General features: G+C 44.8%; 2 protein-coding genes across 3 annotated transcripts; one reads left to right on the plus strand and one right to left on the minus strand.

The window, feature by feature from the left end:
• Window positions 1-52: 52 nt before the first annotated feature.
• On the minus strand, window positions 53-11,389 carry LOC117396826 (carnitine O-acetyltransferase-like). Of its 2 annotated transcripts, none has more exons than XM_059005214.1 (14): window positions 11,198-11,389; window positions 9,339-9,617; window positions 8,868-8,986; window positions 7,749-7,802; window positions 7,086-7,251; window positions 6,457-6,631; window positions 5,924-6,102; window positions 5,249-5,349; window positions 4,627-4,746; window positions 4,010-4,132; window positions 3,752-3,887; window positions 3,551-3,613; window positions 3,198-3,335; window positions 53-2,585 (listed from the first exon to the last, which is right to left on the minus strand). In XM_059005214.1, exons 1-14 carry the CDS (start codon window positions 11,222-11,224, stop codon window positions 2,370-2,372), a joined length of 1,896 nt encoding a protein of 631 aa, XP_058861197.1. In that variant the 5' UTR covers window positions 11,225-11,389; the 3' UTR covers window positions 53-2,369. The 2 variants fall into 2 exon arrangements, with proteins under 2 accessions (XP_058861197.1, XP_058861199.1); XM_059005216.1 differs by having other exon boundaries at window positions 9,339-9,722; window positions 11,198-11,388.
• A 290-nt stretch (window positions 11,390-11,679) lies between these two features.
• On the plus strand, window positions 11,680-25,122 carry LOC117396845 (serine/threonine-protein phosphatase 2A activator-like). The gene is made up of 10 exons (XM_033995090.3): window positions 11,680-11,903; window positions 13,776-13,885; window positions 14,229-14,315; window positions 15,157-15,282; window positions 15,813-15,930; window positions 16,307-16,406; window positions 16,554-16,678; window positions 17,715-17,815; window positions 19,461-19,568; window positions 24,317-25,122. The coding sequence occupies exons 1-10, from the start codon at window positions 11,879-11,881 to the stop codon at window positions 24,389-24,391; spliced, it is 975 nt and encodes a 324-aa protein (XP_033850981.3). The 5' UTR covers window positions 11,680-11,878; the 3' UTR covers window positions 24,392-25,122.
• Window positions 25,123-25,781: the final 659 nt, after the last annotated feature.

A 25,781-nucleotide genomic window follows, 5' to 3' on the forward strand; every position in this document is an offset into this window, starting at 1 on the left:
CCCAGCTGTTATCCTCGCAGCGTGAGTACGCTTCCATCAAACAGGAGACAGGTTTGTTGTTGAAGTTCGATTTTATTTTGGGGTGAAGGGGGGGGGTTGTGAAATCACACTTTTGGCACCAGCGTGCCGTACACAGAACACACAAGTAAACGTATCATTCCACGGATTTCAAACCGTACGAAAGGAAAGTGCTCCAAACAGCATGGTTATCATTACTGAAGACAGTGGGTCTGCTTCAAGGACCTGCACACCTTGCAGCTCGCTGTGCTTGTGAAGGACTGTGTATCTCCCTTCAGCGGCACACTGTACAGCAGACCATTCTCTTTTACAGCACAGATCTGTTTAAGGCTCTTCTTTAAATGACAGATATGCTTACAGATACAGTCATAAAATACAGCTCAATGATCTGTTCCCTTTCAATGGTGCCATAACACACTAGCAGGTAAATACAGGCCCTCAGACATCAGCACTGACCAGCACTATAGACCTGATCAGTAACGTAGGGAGAAGAATACAAGCTGTAGAAATCCTAAAAGAAACGTCATCAATTCGAATGATGAGTGTTTTGACTGGAAGTCTTTTTCAGTGTCATCCACTGTCTTCTAAATGAATGAAGTTTCTTTTAGTATTTTTGAAATTCAGCCCTATTGATTGATCAGTAGTTACGGATGATATTATTGAATCCACCACGCGGGTTCCAGATTTTCAACGATATGTTATTCTGCTTTAGTACAATATAGGAACTTCCCCATCAAAAACAAGATCATTCAGAATTTCAAAAAAACTTACTGTAGTGAGTACAAAATATTAAAACACGTCACAAACCAGCAAATGCAAACCACAATCCAACGGCACAGTTTACGAAAAAGGAGATCAATCCCAAATCTTATTTTAATACAAAACCGGCACGCTTTGGGATCTGTTTATTACGTATCCTAATCCCAATATGACATTACTAAAATATCCAAAATACAAGTTTGTAGTAAACCTTTAGCACTCAGCATGTGAGCTATTACACATCACTGCATTGTAAGCATATTGTAAAGCAGGATCAGGGCTTGACTTCATCTCTATTTCAGCTGATAAAACAAACCATCAGTAACAGCAAACAGCCGTCTGAAGACTGATGACTCTGGAATCTGGGAAACTGACTTCGCTGCAGATTTCCTAGCTTCCCTAAAGAAAGGGGAAGGGTTTTTTTTCACATCTCCTACTGAGAATAAAATGAAATGAAAAAAGCCCTGGAAGTCAAACCCCAAGCAAAACAACATCACGTGAGTATAGTGTTTGAGGGGAGTGTGGGGGAGGGTTGATAATTCACAGATTCAGCTCATTCACAGTTCATTAGCATGCAGGCACTTGATTTCCATTATCCCAGAGAGAAGCTGGAAATGCGTTGACCAATCCAAACAAAAACGCTTTCCAACATCCCAACTGTTTATTTTATTTTTTTATTTTATTTTTTTTAATTTCTTCTCTCTTTGTATCATCTCTAAAATGATACACAGTCAATAATTAAATGCCAATTGGAACGCTCAGTAAAACTTCGGGGCGAAAGAGGATTGTTGAAGGATTGTTAAATGAATTATTTTGAAAATAAGACATATGCAAATGGTTATCCCATGTTAACAGTAAACTATGCATGCATATACTCTGCTGTACAAGAGCCTGCCACTGATTCACTGCTCTCAGTATTTCTCAGCTCTGTGGGCGTTGTGCACGGTGCAAATGTTTTTTAGGGTGTTTTCACCCCAGACTCAATCATGGGGTGATCCCTGCAGGCAAACACTGTGCGTGTTCAAACAGAGATTAGTATCAGGGCAGGATTATCATTGAACAAGGTCAGCGGAGCACAGCTAAAACAATTCAATACACTTAATATTACATTCATTACATGTAAGGCAGTTTATCAAATCTACACAATATACACGTACATATATATATATATATATTTTCATCTCTCTTACCTCTCATGTTTCTATTGATGTAGATACACCTAAAAATATCCCCAGTTGAGATACAACAGCACCCCTGAGCACAGACAAGGCATGAATGAAAAATAACACAAAGATAAAAAGGCCAGGTGTGACTTGTGAATTATAATGACATTCTCTCGAGGATTTGTTACTCCAAAAGGATGGTACCTATTCTAAAAATAAAACTAAGCAACCAACAGGGAAAGCTGTAGAAACAGTGGGGGGGGGGGGGGCTCCCTGAGCTGAAAACCAGCCAGCTGTGTCTGCAAACCGAATCAGCAGTCCTGCGTTGGAACAGACACACAACGGCAGTAAGTTGTCTCTGTCATTCCTTCTGGAATCTGCACGCTTTCCAGTGAAACACCAAGCAGGCCAATCGGGGTGGGGGCGGTTTCAGAGCTTGGACCTGGGCGTCTGCATCAGGAGGTCCCTCATGTCGATCAGGGCCTCCTCCAGGAAGTGGGAGAGGCGCGCCGCGTTGGTTTCGGCGCAGCTGTTGAACGCAGAGACTGAGAAGTTGATGTGCTCGGCCATGGGGTTGTAGCAAACGCCGTAGCCATCAGGGACCACGGGCCCGAAACACATCACGCAGTCCGTCTGGGCAGGAACCTGCAAACAATAGTGAAACGAGACCTGTGCTTTAAACACCTCACGACAGGTAAAACTGGGCCAAGTTTGTAATTGGTCAACAGCAAGTTCTTTCTAGGGCACAAGGTATTAGCATTATGTCTGGCACAGCTGGGGTCTGTTACCATTACAAAGGTGTGACTCGTAATTAACTACGATGCGATTGTAACTGTAGTTGAAGTTTTGCACACCTGCGTGACTGTGATGATGTCGCGCATATTGATCGATTTCAGTTCAGCTGCGCCTGTATTTGTGATTTTTTAAACAGCTTTTGGTGACCCCATTTGGTTGAAGAAAAAAAAACCAAAAACGTTCTACAGCATGTTTCTGTGTTTGTAGCTGCGATTACTGCTTGGGTTATTTTGAATAAACAGGGTGAACACGTTCATGTGTGGAGGTGTTGATGCTACTTTTTAGGGTAATCCGAATTCCTGCAGCATAATTGTAACTGTACAGAACAGCACTGTGATTGTAATTAGAATTTCAGCAAACAATTCTGCTGTAATTCTAACGGACCCCTGCTCTGATGCCTGGCCACCTGCTGATCAGTCTAATTTCAGCTAAGGAAATGAAAAGGGAGGACACAGATGGTACCTGGCTGGTTGATAGGTTAAAGTGCGAGGCGACAGCGTAGGCTGTATCCATGAAGATCTCGGGTATGGTGGTGAGGTCCTCAATGGCTTGCAGCTTCAGACCCAGCAGGTGTCGGTCTATTGCCTGCCCCTGTATCGCCTGAACAAGAAAGGTGGATGAGAAAGATGCAGCGAAGGTGCAGCAATGAGGAACGGAGGAGAGACGGGCTTGTCAAAGGATTTGCTGTGCTTCTGGAGCAGGGAATGGGTCGTTCAGACTGAGGTGCGCTGGAATAAGAAGCCCTCAAGCATACAGAAAAGTTCTTTGATGTTCAATTCAAAACGCTGTTCTAGTTGTATTCTTCCAGGACCTACCATATCAGTGTAGGATCTGTGTGCCCGGATCGCCTTCTGCAGCAGGTCTACCTTCTCCTGGTTCTACAGAGAAATGCAAGGAAAGGCGAGTCATGTAATGATGAGGCTGCAGGACAGCTGAACAGCACAGGCATGAAAGCACACTGAGGGAGCTTCCACAAGGGGTGTGCGTCTCCTGAACGTTTCAACACTTCAACTTACCTGCTTGGCTGCGTTGTCCATGGCCTGCACGAAGAGCAGAGACTCCTGGGAACACGAGCGGATTGTGTCAGTGCGTCCGAGACGGAACATTCGCAGGGATGCGCTCTCATAGGTGGAGCAGCAGAGACTGTAGATCCTGAGAGGGGGAGAGGAGAGAGAGAGAGAGAGAGAGAGAGAGAGAGAGAGAGAGAGAGAGGGAGGGATCCATGAAATCGCCCTGCTGTACACTTTTCCACGCTGTTCGACAGCGTTGTTTACCTGTAGTAAGCAAGCTGCAGGGCTATCTGAATGAAGGCATCAGGGCTCATCTTCTGAGACTTGGGGAATTCTTTCCCAAAGTGCGAGAACACCATCACCTTCACGTCCAGCTCCTGCACCATTCTGAGAAAGACGAAGCAAAACACACAGCGCTTGAGCGAAAGAACCTCCCCGGGTGCAAAAAGACTTTCAACAAAGAGGAAGGCATTCAGATCAGTCTGATGTGTGGTGCAGATAAACAGGGTCTCACCCAGGGATGGAAATAAAGACTCCCTCTGCACAGCAGTTTGATCCATTCCTGGTTTTACTAGGAGTTTATTTAGACACACCGGAGCTTGTTGCCTATACACTGTAGCTTATCAAGCTGTTAGTAAAACCTGGAATGGGTGAAACTGCTATGCAATAGGAGTCTTATTTCCATCCCTGTGCGTTTCAACAGTGAAATATTGCCTATGATGCCTGACTCCACAGTTTGTTTCGTTTCATGATGGTATTACATTTTATTATTAAATGACCTCATTTGAAAGGATATATATGTTCAGTATCTTCTCAAACTCAAAGTGTGCCTCTAAACCTCCACATATCTGCTGAGTGTGTGGGGCAGGGGTCCGGCTCACATGTTAAGGTTCTGCTTGGCCTTCTCGATGTCCTTCTTGATCTCGGGCGTGATGTTGAAGCGCAGCTTCTGAGGCATGGCCAGGGGGATCATGGGAGCGCGCACCGTCTCGGATTTCTTTCTGTTTGGGAACGAGGAGAGGAGAGATGACTCTCACTCCACACGCAACGGGGAGCGCGAGGGACAGCAGGCAGGGGCTCACCTGCCAGAAGAACTCCACAGCCCTGCTGGGCTTCATCTGCTGGGCAGAGATTTGGGAGCTCCAGTTCTTTATGCAAGATGCATATGCAGATGTTCCAAAGGCCATGCTAAAGACACAAAGTTGCTGCCACTACCTACAATCACCTCCACTCCGAAAAGGTCTAGACCATGCACTGTGTGACTTACAAAGGCACCAGGATGAAGCAGTTTAGAGCTGTAGTTGAAATACTTGCATCTCCAGAATTAATGTAAAAGGCAAAGGATTCTCGGCACAATAAAGGGGTGATCAGTTACAATTCAATTTGAAATTAAAGCAGATACAGGGTTAACTTCACTTCAAAGCATTGTTTGAAAGCGAGAGCAGGGATCTATAGTGATATTGTTATGACAGGACCATTAATAAGATGAATCCGGGCCCTTACGTGTATTCCACCACATGGTCCACCAGCGCTACGATGGGCGGTCCCTCAGCGGGGGCGTGTTCATACATTAGACCACATGACCCGTCCTCGCCAATTATAAACTGAAAGAAATGGAGTCAGACGTTAGCACACACGCACTGGAACATACACACTTGAGAACCAGGGTCAGTCCTCTCTGACATCATAACTATGAGCTGAAACAGAGCTTACATGTGGCATTGACAGCCTCCCCGCCTCAGCAGCTAGCACTGGGTAAGAGGATGTTTTATTCAGAGTGGCCAGAAAGCTTCAGGGAGGAGGGAAGCCTGTGCGCCAGCAGCTAGAACTACCTTGGGGTAACCTAAACAAACTGGCCAGCCAACAGTGTCTGCTTTCTGATGAGAGCAGAGCGCACAGGAGGCATGGAAGAATGTAGTAAACATTCACCCAGGAATAAGAATAAAACACTGCAGGTTTAAAATACTTTTAACAAAACTAATTTGAAAAAAAATGATATTGGAACAGAAAAATAAAAAGTGAGAGAGAGAGTGGGAGTGGGAGAGAGAGAAAACAAGAGAGGGAGAGAGAGAGGAAGAGAGAGGGTGCTGCCAGCTCGAGGAGACCGAGTTGTGACTCTACAGAAACAAGTTCCAGGGAAGTTAAGATGTTGCCCCCCTCCCTCCCAGCCCCGCTCACCTGCAGAGTCTTGTCGAACCACCTGTTCCCGCTGTTCCAGCGACTCCCCCCTCCGTGCAGCATCTGGGTGGCCACGCGACTGCGGTACAGCTCGTCGGACACGCGGGGCATCGGGGCATCCAGACACACCGTGAAGATGCTCTTCTGAATCGCCCGCACCGACTCCTTATTCGTCTTATCTGCACAAGAACCACCCGATCACACACTGCACCTCAACCTGGGTCACTGTATAATCCCTGGACACGGGGGGCTCAATCATACAGGAGTATACAGCTAGACTGTGTAAGGGCTTTGCAGTACTAATAACCACTTCAAAAGGATCTGTCAAAAGGTTCTGAGCTGTACACTCTACCTGCCTCTAATTCCTTCACAGAGCGTTTGAGCGCTTGAGTATCAGCCTTCAATCAAAACCTGTCAGATCTGCAGGTGAAAAGAGTGCGATGGGATGGACAGGTCTCACGATGGGTAAGCAGGTCAGCTGACATTCGAATTGGGCAGGGAAAGCGGGGTCAGCGTGCCCGGGGGCTGCTCACCTTTGATGAGGTTGTTGTAGGCCTTGCCCCAGGTGTTCCGGTGCTGCGAGGTGAGGATCCCGATTGGCTCCTTGTTCGTCTGGAGGGAGGAGTTCCAGATCTTCTCTAGCTGGACGTAGATCTGATCGACCGTCAGAGGTGAGCCGTCACTGTTATACACGTCCAGCACGAAGAACTGGAGGAGGACACACACACACACACACACACACACAGACAGACAGAGGGTGGGTTACCATTGAAATAACGCTGCAGAGCTGAGCTAGACACATCTGAGCTCACGAACTCCAAAGTTCTCGACCCTGAACATGTCTGTGTTTCTCTCGGCAAAATATGCAGGTTATAGCAAAGGATCGAACTACAAAACTATAGAATCCTCATCCCTAATGACTTCCTGCGCTGTAGGTCACACGTTCTGGTTGCATGCTCCATAAGACTAAAACCGGATTAGGAAGCAACAGCAACACTGAATGTATTGTGATGTGCTTATAAAAAAAAAAATCTGTCTATCTGCATGAAATAAGCAATCAAAGCAGCAAGGGATCCAAACCCTTCTGGTGCTAACAAGAGGTATGATCGTGGAGTTTTGAACCTTGGCCAACTCTCCTCTCCTGCAGGACAGACTCTGGTACCTGGAAGTTGTGCACCACGGTGATGTGAGAGGGCGGCTTCATACTGAGAGCGTGGTTCACCACGGAGTCCCGTTTGGGACCGGGGATTCGGCACGACGAGAGGATCTGGTAGTACTGGTTCATACACAAGGGCTTCCCTCCCAGGAACTCCACAGGCAGAGTCTCACTTGAACACACAGATCACAAGCAAAACACATCAGCGCAAGCACTTCAGAAATGATTGTAATAGGAGCTTACAGGTAGCTGCTGAACAGCTGCACGGACAGTGCTATTCAGAGGGGCTGTAGTTCTTTATTGACCGTTTAAGGCACTTGCTTTTAAAGCGCTGGAAGAATCATGCAGCATGTGGATTAGAGATCTGAATTCAATCTACATACACTGTCAGGAGGCAATCTGTAGGGAATGCAATATGGAAGGTCATTATAAGCTGCTGGCAATATGCTAGACAAGCAGGGTGCTTTAGCATTTACTGGGAAGTAGCCCATCAGCAGTAATTGGCTTGATTGTAAAAAGATGCACTCGGTGGTCATTGTGTGCGTGCAGAGCAAGGACAAAAATGATGTGCAAATGGTTACATTGTGAATGAGATTATAGCTGGGGTTGTATCTTCCAGGAGGAGCATCCAATGAGAAGCCCAGCAGACAGAACAGTTGCATCACCTACTTGTCAATCATGCTTTTAAAGTCCAGGACCCCGGCAATCAGCTTAGCAGCGTGCCTAGAGAGAGAGAGAGAGAGAGAGAGAGAGAGAGAGAGTGAGAGAGAGAGAGAGAGATGATCTCTTTATATTCACCCCCACTGTATAGAACGATTCCAGGTTTTACTATGAAGTGGATTAGCCACAGTGTTATAGTTAACAAGTTCAGGTGTACCTTATTAAACTCATAGTAAAACCCGGAATGGATCAAACTGTGCTATGCAATGGGAGTCTTATTTCCATCCCTGTAGAATGAACAGGTAGAAAATGGTTACAGAGCCTTCCACTACATACATTTTTTGATATATATTATAGAACATTAAACATTTCTTTCCATTTAAAAAAAAAAAAAAAAGTGTGTGCTGCAGGTGGCAGGTGTTTCTAATTTTCTGTCCAGCTCCTGTAGTCACAACAGTAACCTGCAACTGCCTTCGGGCTTCGGGCAATGCCTGCAGTGCACTGGTTGTGTTGCTGTGGCTCCCTGATGGCATCTAGCCACGCTCAGCCCATGTGCTAGAGTTAGTAAGTGTGTGAAATGGCAGTCTGTGCAAAGCTCACAACCACTGTCTCTCAAAGGGATTGGGAATTCGTAGCATGCAAAACGGGATGATGGTTTTAATTGGACGAGGCAAGGAAAACACATCAGAATCACTGGCTCACTGTCTCAGTATACACAGTGATCAAACCTAACCAGACTCCTGGGGGAAAAAAAACAACTATCCTGGCCTTAAGCCCAAGGCCAGGGCACAAGGGTAATGTACTACTCTTTGGTGCACAAGGAATCGATCCGTTTGAAATTGATCTTTTTTTAATGTTATTATAACGTCCCCAGATTGTGGAGCTTACTGTCTTCAAGATTAAAGACTTGCTTTTACATTTTTGTCTTTTTAACATAATGTATTGGATCTATTCCATTTTTTGTGATGTTTGTGTTTTATCTATCATTCGTTTTCATTTCTTGTTTTTCTTCAATCGTTTTAATTAGATGTGTTGTTATTTATTGATATTACTATAAATGAAGTCAGTGCCAGTGGCAGATGGGAATGTGGCTGTAGATACAGATGTAAAGTGGAGTCTGTGTCTCACCACATCTGGCCCTGGCGGTCGTGGAACTGCAGCCGTGGTAAAACGACTCCGGGGCTCGAGTGAACCACCACCGGCAACCGGTACTCCAGATAGGCCGTCTGCAGCCACCAATCAGACAGCTGTGAACACAGACATGTGATGCGCCCAAGTTAAAGGGACGCTAACCAAGGATTTGAAATCCGTTACTTCTCGCTAAAGCTGAGGGCACACAAAGCCCCTCTGTGGCTAGGAACTCAGTCTTAAGAGACTCGGTTTCATGCCCCTGCACGGCACACCAGGGGAGACTTGGGGTTTGATACAGCAAAGCTGCCTCAAACTAGGTCTCCCGGAAGCAGGTTTCAAGCCACTGTTCCTGAAAAAGTGGCCTTGTGTTCCCTCAGCTTAAGAAAATGAAATCTGGAGAACCTGTAAGGACAAGACCAGCTTACAAACAGGTCCCGGGGTAAGCACACAGCCGGTGGCGGGACGTACCCAGTTTTCGGTTTTCCTGGCCTTCCTCTCCAGCCCTTTCTGCAGCCTCTCCCCCACGCCCCCTGGACTCTGGAACTCCTCCACCAGCTTCCGGGTGTGCTCCAGCTCCTCCTGGCTGACGATGGGCTGCAGTGCCGCCAGGTAGCGCCCCATCGTCTGTCTGAGTGGCGGCACCGGCAGCTTGGGCAGGCCCTCCTGGTGCACCAGGTAGCGTCCGGGGATTCTGGTGACAGACACCGGCTTCACCAGCCCGGCACCCTTCAGCACAGCCTGCTTACCCTGCCGAGGGGATTCAAAAAAGAGGTCACAGGCTTCAGCGACACTCTGCTCTCCTCAGCACTGTGCACTTTACCCTTTCTGAGACATTTTCACAGCATGCTTACCCTGCCGAGGGGATTCAAAAAGAGGTCACGGGATTCAGCGACACGCTGCTCTCCTCAGCACTGTGCACTTTACCCTTTCTGAGACATTTTCCTCACTTTGCAAAAAGGCTACGTTTCGGCTTCTTCAGATAGCATGGTAATAGACACACACACACGCAGAGTATACATACATACATTCTGGGTGTCAGATGTTAATGGTGTCGTATCATCAGATCACTCACTAGTGTGATTAACTGCAAAACTCTTATTTCCCTGTTTAAGTGCCTTTTCTGATGTGTACATCTGATAGCGAAGTAAAGAGAGAGCACGGTATAGGGGCTGTGTAAGACACAAGCTGCTTTTCACCCAGTCAAGGTCAGAGCGGACACTAAGCCCACTTGTGGCTAAGCACCCTATTCGAGATAGATATTATATTATAATTTATGTGTGGGTATGTGGGTGTGTGTGTAATTATATATATATATATATATATATATATATATATATATATATATATATATATATATATATTATATACTGTATATATATATATAAACTCAGCTGTATAAAGTTGTAGTGACCTTGGAAGCATTCAGACCTAATAAGAATTTCACAGAGTTTAATATAGAACAGCAGGCCTCAGAACAATCTGTTTTTTATCGCTTGCTGTGTGACAGTGAGACCGGGATGGACTTTGACTGATCTCTTTGAACTGGATAAGAGTGCATGTGAGATTCTTCAAGTTCAAAACATCTACAGTTCTCATTCCTGAAGTGTGCTACCCTTAAAAAACACAGAATACTTGCACACAGCCTTCAAGCTTTTAAAAACATTAGTACTGTCCACTACCAACTGTAAGTTGGGTTTCCATCCAAGCCGAAACGCTGTAGTTTTTGCATTACAGTTTTTGTAACATTATTTGTTTTAATGTTTATTAATCACTATGGTTGTAGGAGCGGTGTGTGGTAAATACCCGTATATGCAGTTCCCTGTTTTATGTTTATTTTAATTCATCACAATTTTTTCATCACAAATTTGATCGAGTAAAAATATTTTCACGGACAGAATGAAACCACCTGTGTCTTTTTTCTTAAAATTCAAAGCGTTCCTGTTTGGAAAAGTGCACTGTTTTGAGTAGAATGTTTGCACGGTCACAATAATAGATATTCTTGAAATCTGTCAAACTTTAAAATGCCGTTTTAATAACGCCCAACGGCATACTGTATCTTTGTAACATGTTCCCGTTCTCAATAGCTAAGTTACAGTATCTTGTTTACCAGCTACCAATTACAAAGACCTATCAACATGACAATGCAAGCACCGAAATAAAGAAATAAAGCACTTTGACCTTTTTGATTTCGTATTTTAATAAACACGTCTACCCAAACACTCTCAGGAGCAAGCTTCCAAACACAACGGTAATAAAACATATATAAATATATATACATATAACCGGTGTATGTTAAATGGAGAACGTCTTTCCCCGTGATAACTTACCATTGCTCTGGTCACGAAAGCTAGCATATTTTAACGAAACGCCCCCAAAAAAGCAGGGACTGCGTTCAAAGTACTGCTGGAGAGATACGGTTGAGTTTGTCCTCTCCAAAGAGACGCACCAGTCTCGCAGTATATCATCATGCCCCGCACTGTCATGGACTCCGGGACTTTCCTAACATTGACATGGAGAGCAGTGCTATGGAGGATATTTCATGCCAAAATTAAAAATAAATAAATAAATAACTAAATATTGAAATAAATAAATGAATGCATATGTATTTATTTATTTATTCGTTTATTTCGATATTTATTTATTCGTTCATTTATTTTTAATTTTGGCATGAAATATCCTCCGTCCTCCAGTGTTTTAAGTTGATTTTTCGAACGCAAAATAATACCGATACACATATTTATTTTTAAATGTCAGTTTTCTCATCGCTAGCAGTACTCTCTCTGTTATACGCCCCGACTTTGCCCCTCACAAACATGGCGTTTGTTTACCTTCACGTTTCGCAAGCAAATCTAAACGGTCCGTAAAAACCCGCTAGTACACGAAGGAGAAGTGTTTTAAATCAATTACATGTGAACGAAATTGCGTGTGTGCGTTTTTAATTATCCGTGTTTTGTGTAAAGGTGAAAGGTGAAAGGTGATATTGTGGGTTGGTTAACCTCTCATGAAACATGGCCGAGGCCGAACAGCAGCCAGGTAAGCGCCGGGGTTTATTCGCCGATGTATTGACTGTTTACATCGCTGGGTTTGTACAGTGGATCTGTGTGCTTTACCGCCGACTGGAGCGGAACTTTGTGAAGTGTTTTTATTATTTAAAAAAACTGTTAAAGGCTTATTTTAATGTAAAAAGAATAGTAATGAGGCGGTTTGATATTTTTGCACTTCCATTGTGAACGGGAGGGGCAGGGATGGTGAAGATGTAAACACATCAATAATGAAAGACACGGACGCGCAGGTATGAATAATTTAAAGGATGCGTGACAGACCTGGTACCCGAGTACCTGTCGTGCTGAGCCTTGTCAAAGTGACTAGCTCGCTGCAGTTAGAAACGCACAACGGAAAGGTGGATAAACGTCTACGAATTAAAATAATGCCTCTTGCAATATAGTTTGATTTAATAACGGAGCGTTTTCATTAAAGTGTTTTGTGAATTAATGGATTTGAAATGCAGTATAATAATTATACACACACACATACTCAGGGATGGAAAATAAGACACCCATTGTATAGCAGTTTCACCCATTCCAGGTTTTAATATGAGCTTGACTAGCGACGGTGTATGAGTAACAAGCTCAGGTGTGACTGATAAAACCAGGAGTGGATCAAACAGCAATGCAATGGGAGTCTTCTTTCCATCCCTGTATCTTCTTGCTGATACTGTGGTTTTAACACAGCAGAAAGATGGATCTACAAGCACTGCAGTTGCATCCACCTGTGTGTAGTCTATAATTGCAAAGCCTCAGTTCAAGTTTCCTGTATACTGTAATTCATATAGTGGAGAACCGCTGGTCCAATAGTTACAACACTTGGAGTTTCACACACGTCGAGAGAACGCATGTCCAGTTGTGATTTAAACTAGCAAAAGGACCTTCTTTAGCACAGATTATTCACTGCATCATCATCATCTGGGGTAAGGAGTCTGTCTGTCCGTCTAGCTTTTTGTTTGTTTGTATTAGCAGAGAGTTTTACAGTGAGTTTTATCAGACAGACCTGAGCTTGTTCCCTATACACTGGGGGACTAATCAAGCTCGTAGTGAAACCTGGAACGGGTGAAGCTGCTATGCAATAGGAGTCTTGTTTCCATCCCTGCATTTGGGTCATCCACTGTTTAGCTTAATTAGCCGAGTAGAACAGTTGGAATGAAAGGTGGAAGTATCTGGCGTGTGCTGAAGTTAAGCTCTTATGCTCTCTCACATATTAAATTCCCCTCTATTTGACTTTAATGCATACCAGGGAGCCTGCCAAAAGCACAGCAGGCATAAGGGAGCTGATGTCTTATTTATCTGGGTAGGAGATTAGGTTAGCAGCCTTCAGGGAAGAGCCTTTAGCATCTGAAATGTTTGCACAAAGAGATGATATTGTTATTATAGCTGGGAGTTTAGATGCTGTCCCATTGCTCAGAGGTTCTACAGTTCTCTAGAAGTGATAGGAAGCTTTATCATCCATGCAGTGCAATGTCCTGAACTGGTTTTCTTTTTATTTTCTATTTTTTATTACAAATCCTAACCACATCGCACCACCCATTTTTTCCAGTTTTTAATTCACTCTTTAGCTGGGAAAACAAGGCACAAAAAAACCCAGGATCACGTCCATAGGAGCAGGATCATCACTTGCACCAAGCTCAGTGTCACATGGCTGCGACACATGGTCATTACGAATTCCAGGTTTGACTACGAGCTTGATTAGCCACTGTGTACAGGAGCTCAGGTGTGTCTTATTAAACGCCTCGTAAAACCAGGAGCGGGCCCAACTGCTGTGCACTGGGAGTCTCATTACCATCCCTGGACTGTAGTATGGACTGGTCATCTCTCGTTTTATTTGTTTTCCCCGATGTGTGCTCTCGTTCAGGCTCCTCTCCCAAAGATGACGTGCAGCACATCCCTGCCAACCTCAGCTTCATGGTCCCCAAGAAGGAGATCCACATGGTGCCCGACATGGGCAAGTGGAAACGCTCGCAGGTACCGCACCTGAATACAGCAACTGGGGAAAGAGCTACTCAAACTGGCATTAGATGTGATAAGAATGCTGGATGTCAAACACCACATGTGTAACTGTAGGTGGCGCTATAGACCTTAGAACACCCGTAACTTACTCCAGGGATGGGGTAGACAGCCGTGGTCCTTTCAGTCTAAAGGATGTCATTTAAAGGTATAAATAGTGGCGGATCTTAGTAAGCTGCTACCATGTCAAACGTATAAACCTGGTGATCATTCACTTTACAGTATGTAGTATTGCTAATAAGTAAGTCTACTTTCTCAGCTGGCTCCCAAACAGGTTTTGAATGTGTTTCTTTGTTTTCAGGCGTATGTTGATTACATTGGCTTCATCCTGACTCTGAACGAAGGGGTGAAGGGGAAGAAGATCACGTGTGAATACAAAGTATCAGAGGTATGGCTCTAGTGTTATCCTTTTCATGTATTTCGTATTTCACAGAGCAGGGTTTGCACAGGGCGAGGCTGTTTGGCACTCACACAAAGGACCCATGCATGCATACACACATGCACACATTGATCCTGTCTCGCACCTCGACAGATCTCTCTTTTAATAATTGATTCAGTGACGGGGGGGGGGGGGGGGGGGTTTGCTGCTGTGCCGTCACTCTCGTGTGAAAGATGGCTGTTCTGAGAGCTCTGGCAGCCTCTAAGTGAACCGGCTGAGCCCCCTGGGGGGCTGGGTAGCACTTCCACAGAGCTGGTGACCAGCTGGGGCTTCCTGGCCTGACTGCAGCACCGCCCTCCACCACTTCCATAATCCATACAAGCCACAATCCTCAATTAGCATTCAAAGCCACTAACAGAAAGTAGACAAACATTTCAGCTTATGCTGCCTTCTACAGATTTTCCTTTGTTCTCTGGTTTTATGACAGTAGATGTATCCCTTTTTTTAAAGCTCTGTAGCAGCAGCCTCTGTTGAGGTGAGGTCAGTTTCTGGTATTGTGTAGTTTTTGCCTACTTGATTTAGTTTCTTATCATTTTACCTTTCACAAATATGTGAGTAGGTATGTATGCAAGGATGGAAATTAAGCTCCCATTGCAAAGCAGTTTGATCCATTCCTTGTTTTACTTTAGAGTTTGATAAGACACACCTGAGCTTGTTACCTACACTAACCAAGCTCGTAGTAAAACCTGGAATGGGTGAGTTTGCTATGCAATAGGAGTCTTATTTCCATCCCTGCGATGTATGTCTGTGTAGAGAGTTTAAATTGTGTTCCTGTGGTTGCCGCTTGCAGAGTATTGAGAATCTGCTGGCTCTGCTCAATACCCTGGACCGGTGGATCGATGAGACCCCTCCCATAGACCAGCCCTCTCGGTTTGGGAACAAAGCCTTCCGGCTCTGGTACACCAAGCTGGATCAGGTACAACCACGCCCCCCCGCATCATTTCATTAATAGTGTATTGATTTCACATAGTGTAGCTGTGCTGAAACAGCATGTTAACGAGATGGCTCCCGGAGCTGGCTCTGTAGGGTAGCAGTAGCACACGTCCCTGCTACTCTACCTGCCCTATGCAAGCTGTGTTTAACAAACTCAGTGAGAGACTGGGAGTGTCATTTGGAGTCCTTCAACCTGCTGTGATTTGGTGATGCTTTCAGTGTTTCTTTTGTGCCCAGTTACTCAGTATTTGGTTACGTTTAGTTTATTCACGCTGTGCCCACAGGTCCAGCACTGGTACATCTCAACAGTGCCACGCTAATACAAAGAGAGACCCAAGCAGAGCATACTCAATAAAATAACACCAATCGCAGAATTCCAAAGAAAGATAAAAACACACAGTTTGATTGCAACTAAAACAAGTTGCTGTCAAGCGCAGGCTGTGCTGAGCGGTAGTTTGAAACCCGGAGAGGCTTGACGATGCTCTCTTGTCCGTGGCGTTGTTTCCCTCGCAGGAGGCTGAGAATCTGTTGCGCTCGGTGATCCCCCCGGCGCTCGGTGCTGCTGTCCCCGAGGTCGCGCTGTATTTGAAGGAAGCTGTTGGGAACTCCACCAGAATAGACTACGGGACAGGTAACCGTGCCATCCTCTGTGGATCCCGGGATCCTCTGCTTTATCCATGCTGCAGTCCCTCCGCAAGGCAAACCCCACATAGAACCGCATGTGCATTCCTGCCAAGGTGTAGCAAGCGTGTATGTGCTTGTGAGGTGGTGTGCTCATGGAGTACCACTAGATGGAGCTGTTGCCACAGTGAATCTACAATAAGTTTGAGCCTCCCTTTTTCAGATGTCACGCTACAGTAGATTATTCCTAGGCGCAGATCATTGTTTACCAGCTGGGTTATACTGCATGTTATTGTATAGTGTGTAACAGGCATGTGGTGTAAGCACTCTTACAGTCCAGTGGTATTGAAAAGGGTTTCTTCTGTCTTCTGTTCCTCTGTGCTCAGGGCACGAAGCTGCCTTTGCTGCCTTCCTGTGCTGCCTGTGTAAGATCGGGGTGCTGAGGGTGGACGACCAGCTCGCCATCGTCTTCAAAGTGTTTGACAGGTAAGGAGCAAACCCTGAACCAGCGGAAGCCGGGTCCCCAGCTGAGTGTTAGCTTTAAATTCGGAGCTCCTGCCCCAGGGTGGGAGGAGCCGGAATGCCGTGACTTAACGTTCTAAACGCTGAGGGTTCCCGGGTTTTGATTGGCAGGTACCTGAAGTTGATGCGCAAGCTGCAGAAGACGTATCGGATGGAGCCGGCGGGCAGCCAGGGGGTCTGGGGGCTGGACGACTTCCAGTTCCTACCCTTCATCTGGGGCAGCTCCCAACTCGTAGGTAAAGCAGCCTTTCACACAACTGGGGGGGTGGGGTGGAAAACACTGCAGATCAGGCGTGGGCACAAAAGGGATGAGCCTGCAGGGTTTCCCATAAGCAGGCGTTATCATTCGGATTAGCGTGTTTTCTGTTAAACCAGACGTGGACTGTCTGCACCAAACATCCATATGAATTGCTTTGCCTAAAGACATTGCACAGCTGAAGGAAACGCAGAGATGGCCTACAAGAAGACTTCCACCTGTGATGCTTGATTTATGAGACACCATGTGCGTGTGTTTTTGTTTCAAGTAGAGGTGACCAGACTGTGGTTCTCTGGTCTAGACTGTGGGTTTAATTCTATACTGGGGTCACGAGCCTGAAATAAAATAGTGAATTGATTTGTCAGCCCAGCTGCGTTCAGATATTGGCTACTGAATTCTTCTGCCGTCATAAAAGGTTTCTTTTGCTTCCTTAGTTCTAATAAGATTTTAACATGGCCCATGTGACCTTCTGATGGCCAGATTCTGTAAACGTGTGTGTGTGTTTTAATGATGTCGATTACATTTGTTTTGCTGAGATTTTAAAATAAGTTAAATCTGAATTGTAGGTTTAAAAAAACAAACAAATCTGAGACGGAAATAGGACTCCCATTCCATAGCAGTTTGAGCCATTGCAGATTTTACATAAACTTGCATTTGTCTGACTTATCAAGCCTGTAGGAAAACCTGGTATGGCTCAATCTCTTTTTCTGTCCCTGCAGCTGACAGGCAGATAAGGACAGAGTTCAAATCAGTTCCCGTGTAAAGCAGAGTAGCCTGAGGTTCCCCCGTGTGTATTGTTGCATTTGATATGTGGACTGTGCTTTGAAATGTGCACGCTGTAGAGCAGTATTAAAAATGATTAAAAAGCAGAAAATAATCTTTAAGGCAAGATTTTCAGTGGCTGTAGAAGTAAACCCCTTGCTGTGCATGGAGCTATAGTGGCACCCAGTGGAGTGCAGTGGTTCTAACGTTTTTCTATTTCGATTTTGTATTTATTCTTTCCATTTGTTTTCTAGATCATCCGACTCTGGAGCCCCGGCACTTTGTTGATGAGAAGATAGTAAACGAACACCACAAAGACTACATGTTCATGGAGTGTGTCAAGTTCATTAACGAGGTGAGGCGTCGTTTATCGTTGCTTCAATGTGAAATTGTGTTTTCTTTCCCTCCCCCCTGAAACGTGACAGTCGGTCTGCTTCTTAAAGTTTACCAGCAAACCTGTTCAACGGGATCAGTAATCTAGCGGCCACGTATTAAGTTTAGTTTAGTTTGCTTTAATCTATGACGAATGACCCATGTTTAAAAAAAAAAAAAGCACAATTTTCTTTTTTGCTGTGTAGTTCCTCTGAGTCAAACTGGGAAAACCCCACTTGCTGACGTTATTAGATTTTGATCCTCCATACAGCCAATCAGAGGTCCGCACGGAATCGCGGTGACCAATCAGAACGTGTTGTTTGCAGAACGTTGCAGCGTCTCTCCGCATCTCTTCACCGTTTCTCACGTGAGCTCCACAGGCGTTGGCCGGGTCACTGGTGATATTTTGTTAGATGGTCAGTCTTGCTCCATCTTTGGAAATCCCGGTGCTGCTTTCTGCTTTAATACAGATTCTGAAAGTGAAACTCACACCAATATCGCAACTAGTTTGGGAGTTTTTGCCGCTGTTGCCTGTGTCAGAATATATATACTGTGTTAGACAGAGGTAAAGGTCACTTGATGTTTCTTGAGCAGACTTTCAGATGAAGGTTCATTTCACAGAATAGCAGAGTCTCATCTGAAGAGGTAGATAAAAAGATTGATCGGATCTAGAAAAATGAAATGTTGCTCATTATGTAGGACAAAAGCGTGAATAATATTCTAATGTGAAGGAAAACGCATAATGTGATAAAGAAAAACATCAGATCAGGAATGTCTTCACTATACATAGTGGGGTGACTAAGAATCAGAGAATGAATGAATTAATTGGTGGGTGATTTAAAAAATAAATAAGTAAATAAAATTCTGTAATAATTCTGAACAAACTTTATTTTTTTTTAATTAAGTTGTTCTACTTTTATATAAAAATATTCTAGCTAAAATGTGTTGACTTGCTCCGCCTCGTGAGTTTGTGTTGCAATGCCCCCTTCCTCTTGGCTTGGGAAGGGTTGGGGGTGCTGCAGCTGTGGCCTGGGTTTCTAAATGTGTCTGAGAGAAGGGGCGGATAGTGTTTCAGGCAGAGAGAGGGGGGGTTACAGGAAGGAGCAGGGGGGAGCCGTGTCTTTAGAGAGAGGGAGCGGATGAGGTAAGAACGCATGGCTGTGAGTCATTTCCTTCCCTACATGGTGCTGTGAATCACTCCTCCCTCGGGGGACCCTGCTGGCCTCAGCCTGTCCTCTTCCAGGGCAAGAGGAGCGAGAGCCGTTCTCACGCGAGAGAGAGAGAGAGCGAGAGAGAGAGAGAGAACACTGCACAAAGCCCTATGTTCAGTGTGATCAAATAACACACTGGACACAGCGCTGGGCGGCAGTGTGGGAGGGAATGGCTTCCACTAGCTCAGTGGATACAGCGCTGGGCTGCAGTGTGGGAATTAGTTTCAGTAGCTCAGTTGATAATGTACGGGGCTGCAGTGTGAGAGGCAATGTTTTCAGATGGCTCTGTTATAGTTGCTCATTGTATAAAGTCTTGGGAGGTTCAGATCACTCCATTGCAATGTGGAGTGAAGTTTCTGTGAGTGGAAGACCCTCCTCCGGCTCTGTCTTGTATTTATTCCCATGTGTGCGTTTCAGATGAAGACGGGCCCGTTCGCTGAGCACTCCAACCAGCTGTGGAACATCAGCGCCGTCCCCACCTGGTCCAAAGTCAACCAGGGACTCATCCGAATGTACAAGGCAGAGGTAGGCGCCCTCCCTTTAATAAAACACACACACAGTACCGACACACCAAAGCCACGAGACTGTGCAGCACGCAGTCCAGTACATGTGATAACTCACACGATGAGCCCCAGTAACAAGAAAGCATGATCATTCTTCCACAATCTCTGAGGGGTGGCTGCAGGACGGGTTCTGAAGTATATACCTCCAAAGAGCAAGCAGTGAATCAATACCAGATTGCTCTCCAAAGAGAACTTGTGCATCTCAGTTCTGTGTTCGATCCTTTTCTAAGCTGGTGATGCACACAGCACAGGATGCATTATGGGAATCCTGTCTGGTCTGGAACCCACCCACTGATCCCCCACCCTCTCCTGTCCTGTCAGCTGTTGTGCTGTGGTGTTCTGCCGTTGCCGTGGAAATGGCTGGCAATGCAGGAAGAAGTCGGAGGGCGGGGACAAGGTCTGTTTCAGGTGTCACATCCTGTATGTACAGAGGGGTGTGCTGAAGCGGCACAGAACTGAGAGAAGTAGGTTGTAAGAACAGGACAGAAAACCCCCAGAACCAAGACAAGGAAGCAGATCAGGAATGAATACAGGTTTACCTTGATAAACAGACTTCTCCTTCCAGTACACGTTACATACACCTACTGCATGTCACTAAATTAGAGTAAATAGTGAAATCCTCCGTTTCATTTTAAAGAAATTGTTAGATTTTGATGAACTGAAATGAATGTCACGGATGGAGTTGGCTGATTCCTTCAGTCACCATCTCTCTTGGATTACAGGCTTTGGAATAAAAGGTTTTCATATTTTTGTGCTGGGACAAATTATTCAAATAATGATTCAGACACGACTTGAAATGACCACGTTCATATTCGTTTATAGAACAGGGTTTATTCATGAGAAAGGAAACAAACGAAAGGAAATGGCACGCATTCTACTGTACAGAAGAGCGTTTTCTCAACTCGCTTTAATAAATAACGAGATGGGCTAGCAGGTTTATTTAACTCCTGAGATTTTTTTTTGATTTTTTTACTGTAATATGGTACGAATGATACTTTTTGTTTTGTAGATAATTCTAAATGAAAGAATATTGAAACGTTCGAACATGAAAACCCCATGTTAATCCAGAACTAATATATTTAACCATTTCTAGAAGGTGTGTAACTGGAGCCTGGGACAGACCTGCAAACGAGCCTCAGTGATGTGGAGCCTGGGAGGGGAGGGGGAGGGGGTATGGGGGGGTCCTCAACCACCACCACCCCCCCCCCCCCGGGGATTCAAATGTGTTGGGGGGAGGGGGGGATGTAATCCAATCCCAGCATTGCCTGCAGCAGGAATTGAGGGAATTGGAAATGAAGGCTGTCTGAAGCAGGAAACAAAGACGATGGGAGCTGTAGGGTTTTTTTTTTTTTTCAGCATAATGAAAACCATGTGCGTCCCCATAGTGGCGAGTGCGTCAGCATTGATTTTCAAGCTCTCTGTGTAACTCTAACCTAATCTCTGGGATGGGGGGGACTCCAGTCTTGCATTGCCTGCTGATTTAGTTCTAAACAGGTCCCAGATGTTGTTATTATTATTATTATTATTATTATTATTATTATTATTATTATTATTATTATTATTATTGCAATCTGAATTTGTAATAGTGCACAGAACTTTTGAGACTTTATTCTGCTGTTTTTTTTTTTTTAAAGGTACAGCACTTAAGACTTTAGAGCATAAGAGAGCTTTTTTTTTTATTTTTTTTTTTATCAAGCATACATTTTCAAAACTGAATTCCCTACACATGCCAAGAAAATCATCTTCGTAAATGCAGAGTTAAAAAGACACCTTTTGACTCTCGCTCCTCTTGCTCCCCCCCAGTTCCCTTGCCCTTTCACCTCTGGCCTTTGACTGATTCCTGGGGCCTGTGTCAGGCTCTGTAGCCCGCCCAGGGAGAATGCAGCCCCTGTCTCCTTCACTTCCGCGAGAGCCGGGCCTCTGAGAGGAAATGAGCAGAGACTTCCTGCCAGGGAAGGGAGTGAGAGAGGGAGGTCACACACACACACACACACACACACAGCAGTGGCTTTGTGTTTCAGAGTCTGTCAGGAACCATGGGCAGATTGAAGGGTGCAAACCAGGCATTGTGAGAGAGGGGTGCAGAGCACCGTGGTCCACAAGAAAATCAAATACAATCGGGCTTGATGAATTACTTTGGCTGTTTTCCAAGTTGTGTTACCGTTTCTCCTGCCCCCTCAAATTCTGTTTTTAGTTTTGCTCTTCGCTGCTTTTTTGAGTGCTTCATTCCAGGAATGGAAGGGTTAAGTGCGCGTTGCAGAGGAAGGCTGGCCCCTCCCCTCAGCCCACATCCTGTGTTTACGGTCGGACTGCATGCCTTCTCAGTCTGTCTCTGCCGAGCGAGGCAGCCAGCCCCACCCCACCCCCCTCGCTGCCTCTGACTCTCGCTCTGTTTCGACAGCCCACAGCTGAAATCGACTAAGTCTAGATTTCACTCTCTGTGCGAGAAAAACAGCGTGTTTCTGCTCACCCTGTTCAAATGATACAGTAAGATTTGCAGAAGCAACTACAGTCCGTGCTTTCAGTCCCTTCAGCTAGCTGCATTGCAGCTGGGTACATTCAGATAACCTTGTATGGATTGGAGCCGAGTTTCGCCGTCATTTGAACATTCTGTATATATCTAGAGTTTTATCTGTGACTTGTGATGCAACTTCAGTGAGGACAGCTGAGCACAAGTTATTAAGAGGTTCTGTGGAGGGACATGTCCTTTAGTCTCCATCAGCATGTCTATATTTGTCACACTCACATTTTGACATGCATGTTTGGAGGCTGTAGGTCGTGGTGATTTATTCTTTCATGGCACTGATCTCTTGAGTTTGTTTCCACGGCTTTAGACGTACTGCGCTGTGGTGGTATTTTTTCTGCAGGCAGTTAACGTGGCCGCTGGAGTACTTGTGAATACACGTATTCTTTTTAAAATCGGAGGAAAGCCACGGGGTGAACAGATCCCAGTTCCAATGGTGGTGACTCGCTTGTGTATTTAGGGGCGAGGGGATCGGGGGGGGGGGGGGGGGAGAGAAAGAAATAGAAACGATTTGAAAAAGCAGCTGTGGTAGTACAGCGGAATGATAGAGGCATCTTCATGGTCTTGTATCTTAGAGAGAGGTCCTAATAGAGTGAAATATTCAGCCTGTTTTCAAGTTCAGAGAGGCTGACACTGATTCTAGCGGGGAGTCATGTTTGTATGTAACTGGTGTGCTATATCTAATTGTGTACAGGCATGGCAATAAGACTCCCATTGCATAGCAGTTTGATCCATTCCTGGTTTTACTAGAAGTGTTACACATGTGAGCTTGTTACTAAACACTGTAATCCAGCTCACAGTTAAACCTGGAATGGGTGACACTGCTATGTAGCCTTATTCCAATCCCTGTTATGTATTTTTTGGGGGGGTGGTAATATAATGCTTTACTTGGGTACTGGATATTTTTTTTACAGTTTGTTTTTATTTATTTATTTATTTTAAACATAATAGCCACTGCCCTATTGACTGCACTGAAAAAACTGTTCATTTCTTTAGGTTGTAATACAAGAATTCAATCACAAACGTGTTTTGTTGTGTGTGTGGTTTTTTGTTCAGCGCCTGCATTTCTTTGCATGTGAAGACATCGAGGATAGGCTTCTGTGTCATTGCATTTTATTGGCTTGTTTTTTGCAGTGCTGCATTTATCACCATTGGCTGGCTTCTCGTTACACGGGTGACTAGATGTGAGGTGGCAAGGCAAAGAACAACAAAACAGCGTGTTAACACTGCATTGAAACCATGTGTTTATAACACTGCATTGAAACACTGTGTTTATAACACTGCATTGAAACCATGTGTTTATAACACTGCATTGAAACCATGTGTTTATAACACTGCATTGAAACCATGTGTTTATAACACTGCATTGAAACCATGTGTTTATAACACTGCATTGAAACCATGTGTTTATAACACTGCATTGAAACCATGTGTTTATAACACTGCATTGAAACCATGTGTTTATAACACTGCATTGAAACTATGTGTTTATAACACTGCATTGAAACCATGTGTTTATAACACTGCATTGAAACCATGTGTTTATAACACTGCATTGAAACAAGGAAGCCTGCAGTAAGAATGGGCAAACAGTGAAGTCTTGCTATAAACAAGCACTGCACCTAACTGAGAGAGAGAGATGGTGAGAATGTGATCTCCATGTCACTCTGATTCGAATTCCTGCCTGCGAGGATTGCTTTCTCTAGCCAAGCCCTAGAGCAGTGTGTGTGTGTGGCAGGGGGTCTTCAGTAAAGGTGTGATCTCTTTTAATGTTTTTCTTTGTGAGCCAGAAGCCAATCCCAGCAGAGGTCAGGAGTTCAGCAATGAAGCTTTCTCAGGCAGCATTGTGAGAGTGCAGGGCCCTCTCTGCTGTGAAGGAGCTCTGTCATGTTGTGAGATGCGCTCTCAACACCAAGGCCAGGGAGGGGACAGTGGATATCACACTGATATCCTCCTCCCAGCAGCCTGGGGAGGTTCACAATCACTCAGCGAGCTGAAATGCAGGCAGATAGCAGCCAGCTGTGAGGTTCTGAATCTCTGTAGTATTGCAGATTTTGGTCCGATTTTGGAGATTTTCTTGTATTTTAATTTAGGTTTTTAAATCCTGTTGCATTTGCTCACCTCCTGGCCTGGAATTTGTTGCATTCTCTCCTCATTTTCAGTTACTGTCTCTTTTTCTCTTCCAGTGTCTTGAAAAGTTCCCAGTGATCCAGCACTTCAAGTTTGGCAGCCTGCTCCCTATCTTGTCCGTCAAGCCCTGAGATAACACACCGATAGATAAATAAAGTCAATAAGTGAATGGATGAATTGCAGAGTGGGTGCCTTTGTTTCGCAAGCTTCTACAGTAAAGACGCTGTAAATATAATTCCCTTCCCCACATGTCTTAGTCTAAACTTCTGCATACTTCAGTGCAGCCTCGTTTGGTTTCACTTCTCACAATCTTTATTGAATCAAACACAGAAGTGGTATGGCAAAACCTCCTAGTAAAATAGAACGGTGTACATAGTTTAGGGGAATAGAAAAGTGAGAGAATAGTTTGTTTTATTGTTCTTTGTGTTAATAACATGCAGGAGCTCGGAACCAGCGTGTGTGTTAAAGTCTTTATGCATTCTCAGGCTCTTCCAAAACCCTTTCACTTGAAGCCAATTTAACCATCACAGCGATTTGTGATGTCTCTAAAATATCAATTCTAATTCCTTGGAAAGAATTTGGATTTGGAACTGGAATTGGAGGGCTTGGGGCTCCAGGGCTGGGCAGGCTGACATGATGGATTGAAATCCCAGTGTTTCTGGTTATGTTTCGTCCCATCAGGAGATGTAAAGATCTTCAAAGTTTCACTGAAAGGAGATGCTCTGTGTGTGTGTGTGCGCGCTGTCACTTGCAATTATTAATTTTTAATTTTGTATTTAAAAATCAGCACCAATGTATTGAGCATGACCTGATAGCATGTACATGTGTCAATAAATTTAATAAAAAAAGAGCGTGCAATGTGTTTGACTGAATCAGTATTTCACTGAGTCGTGGCTTCAAGGGAACGCATCACTCACAGTGACAATGCATAGGGGTTCTGGCTCATGATCTTGCAGTAAATGATTTGCGGGATTCTAAAGAGCAAGGGTTTGAACCGGAGAGCCTAATTAAAATCTTGTAACATGTATCACGTTCCAGAATGCTGGACACCACACTGAACGCAGAGGTTTGTTTAAGAGGACGCACACGGTAACAAATGGATGCAAATGACACAAGCAGACCTGCAGAGGATCCGATGCATTTCATCAGTTCAATACTGCAAATATACCCTCTATGGCAGTTCCAATGACAGCCAAACAACTTCCATAGTAAACAGTTAGTTTGTGTCCCGTCTATTAAACCCCTTCTCGATCCCTGTCCTTTTACACAACGAAATAACAGTTCGACCACAGTCCTCAAAACACAGTTGTCTAAATCCAATCTCCATTCAGACTAGCATGTTCTGCGTTCCCTGCAACTCAGCTTCCCTTGATAAGAGGCCCCACCTCGACTCTGAGCTCAACACAAAGCTAAACATTCAGCCAGCAGTCTAGCCTTCTCTCTGCAAGCCTGGCTGTGGGAGAGGCAGCCCAGCCTTCTCTCTGCAAGCCTGGCTGTGGGAGAGGCAGCCCAGCCTTCTCT

The sequence above is a fragment of the Acipenser ruthenus genome, chromosome 31, assembly GCF_902713425.1.
Source record: "Acipenser ruthenus chromosome 31, fAciRut3.2 maternal haplotype, whole genome shotgun sequence".
NCBI classification, from domain to species: Eukaryota; Metazoa; Chordata; class Actinopteri; order Acipenseriformes; family Acipenseridae; genus Acipenser; species Acipenser ruthenus.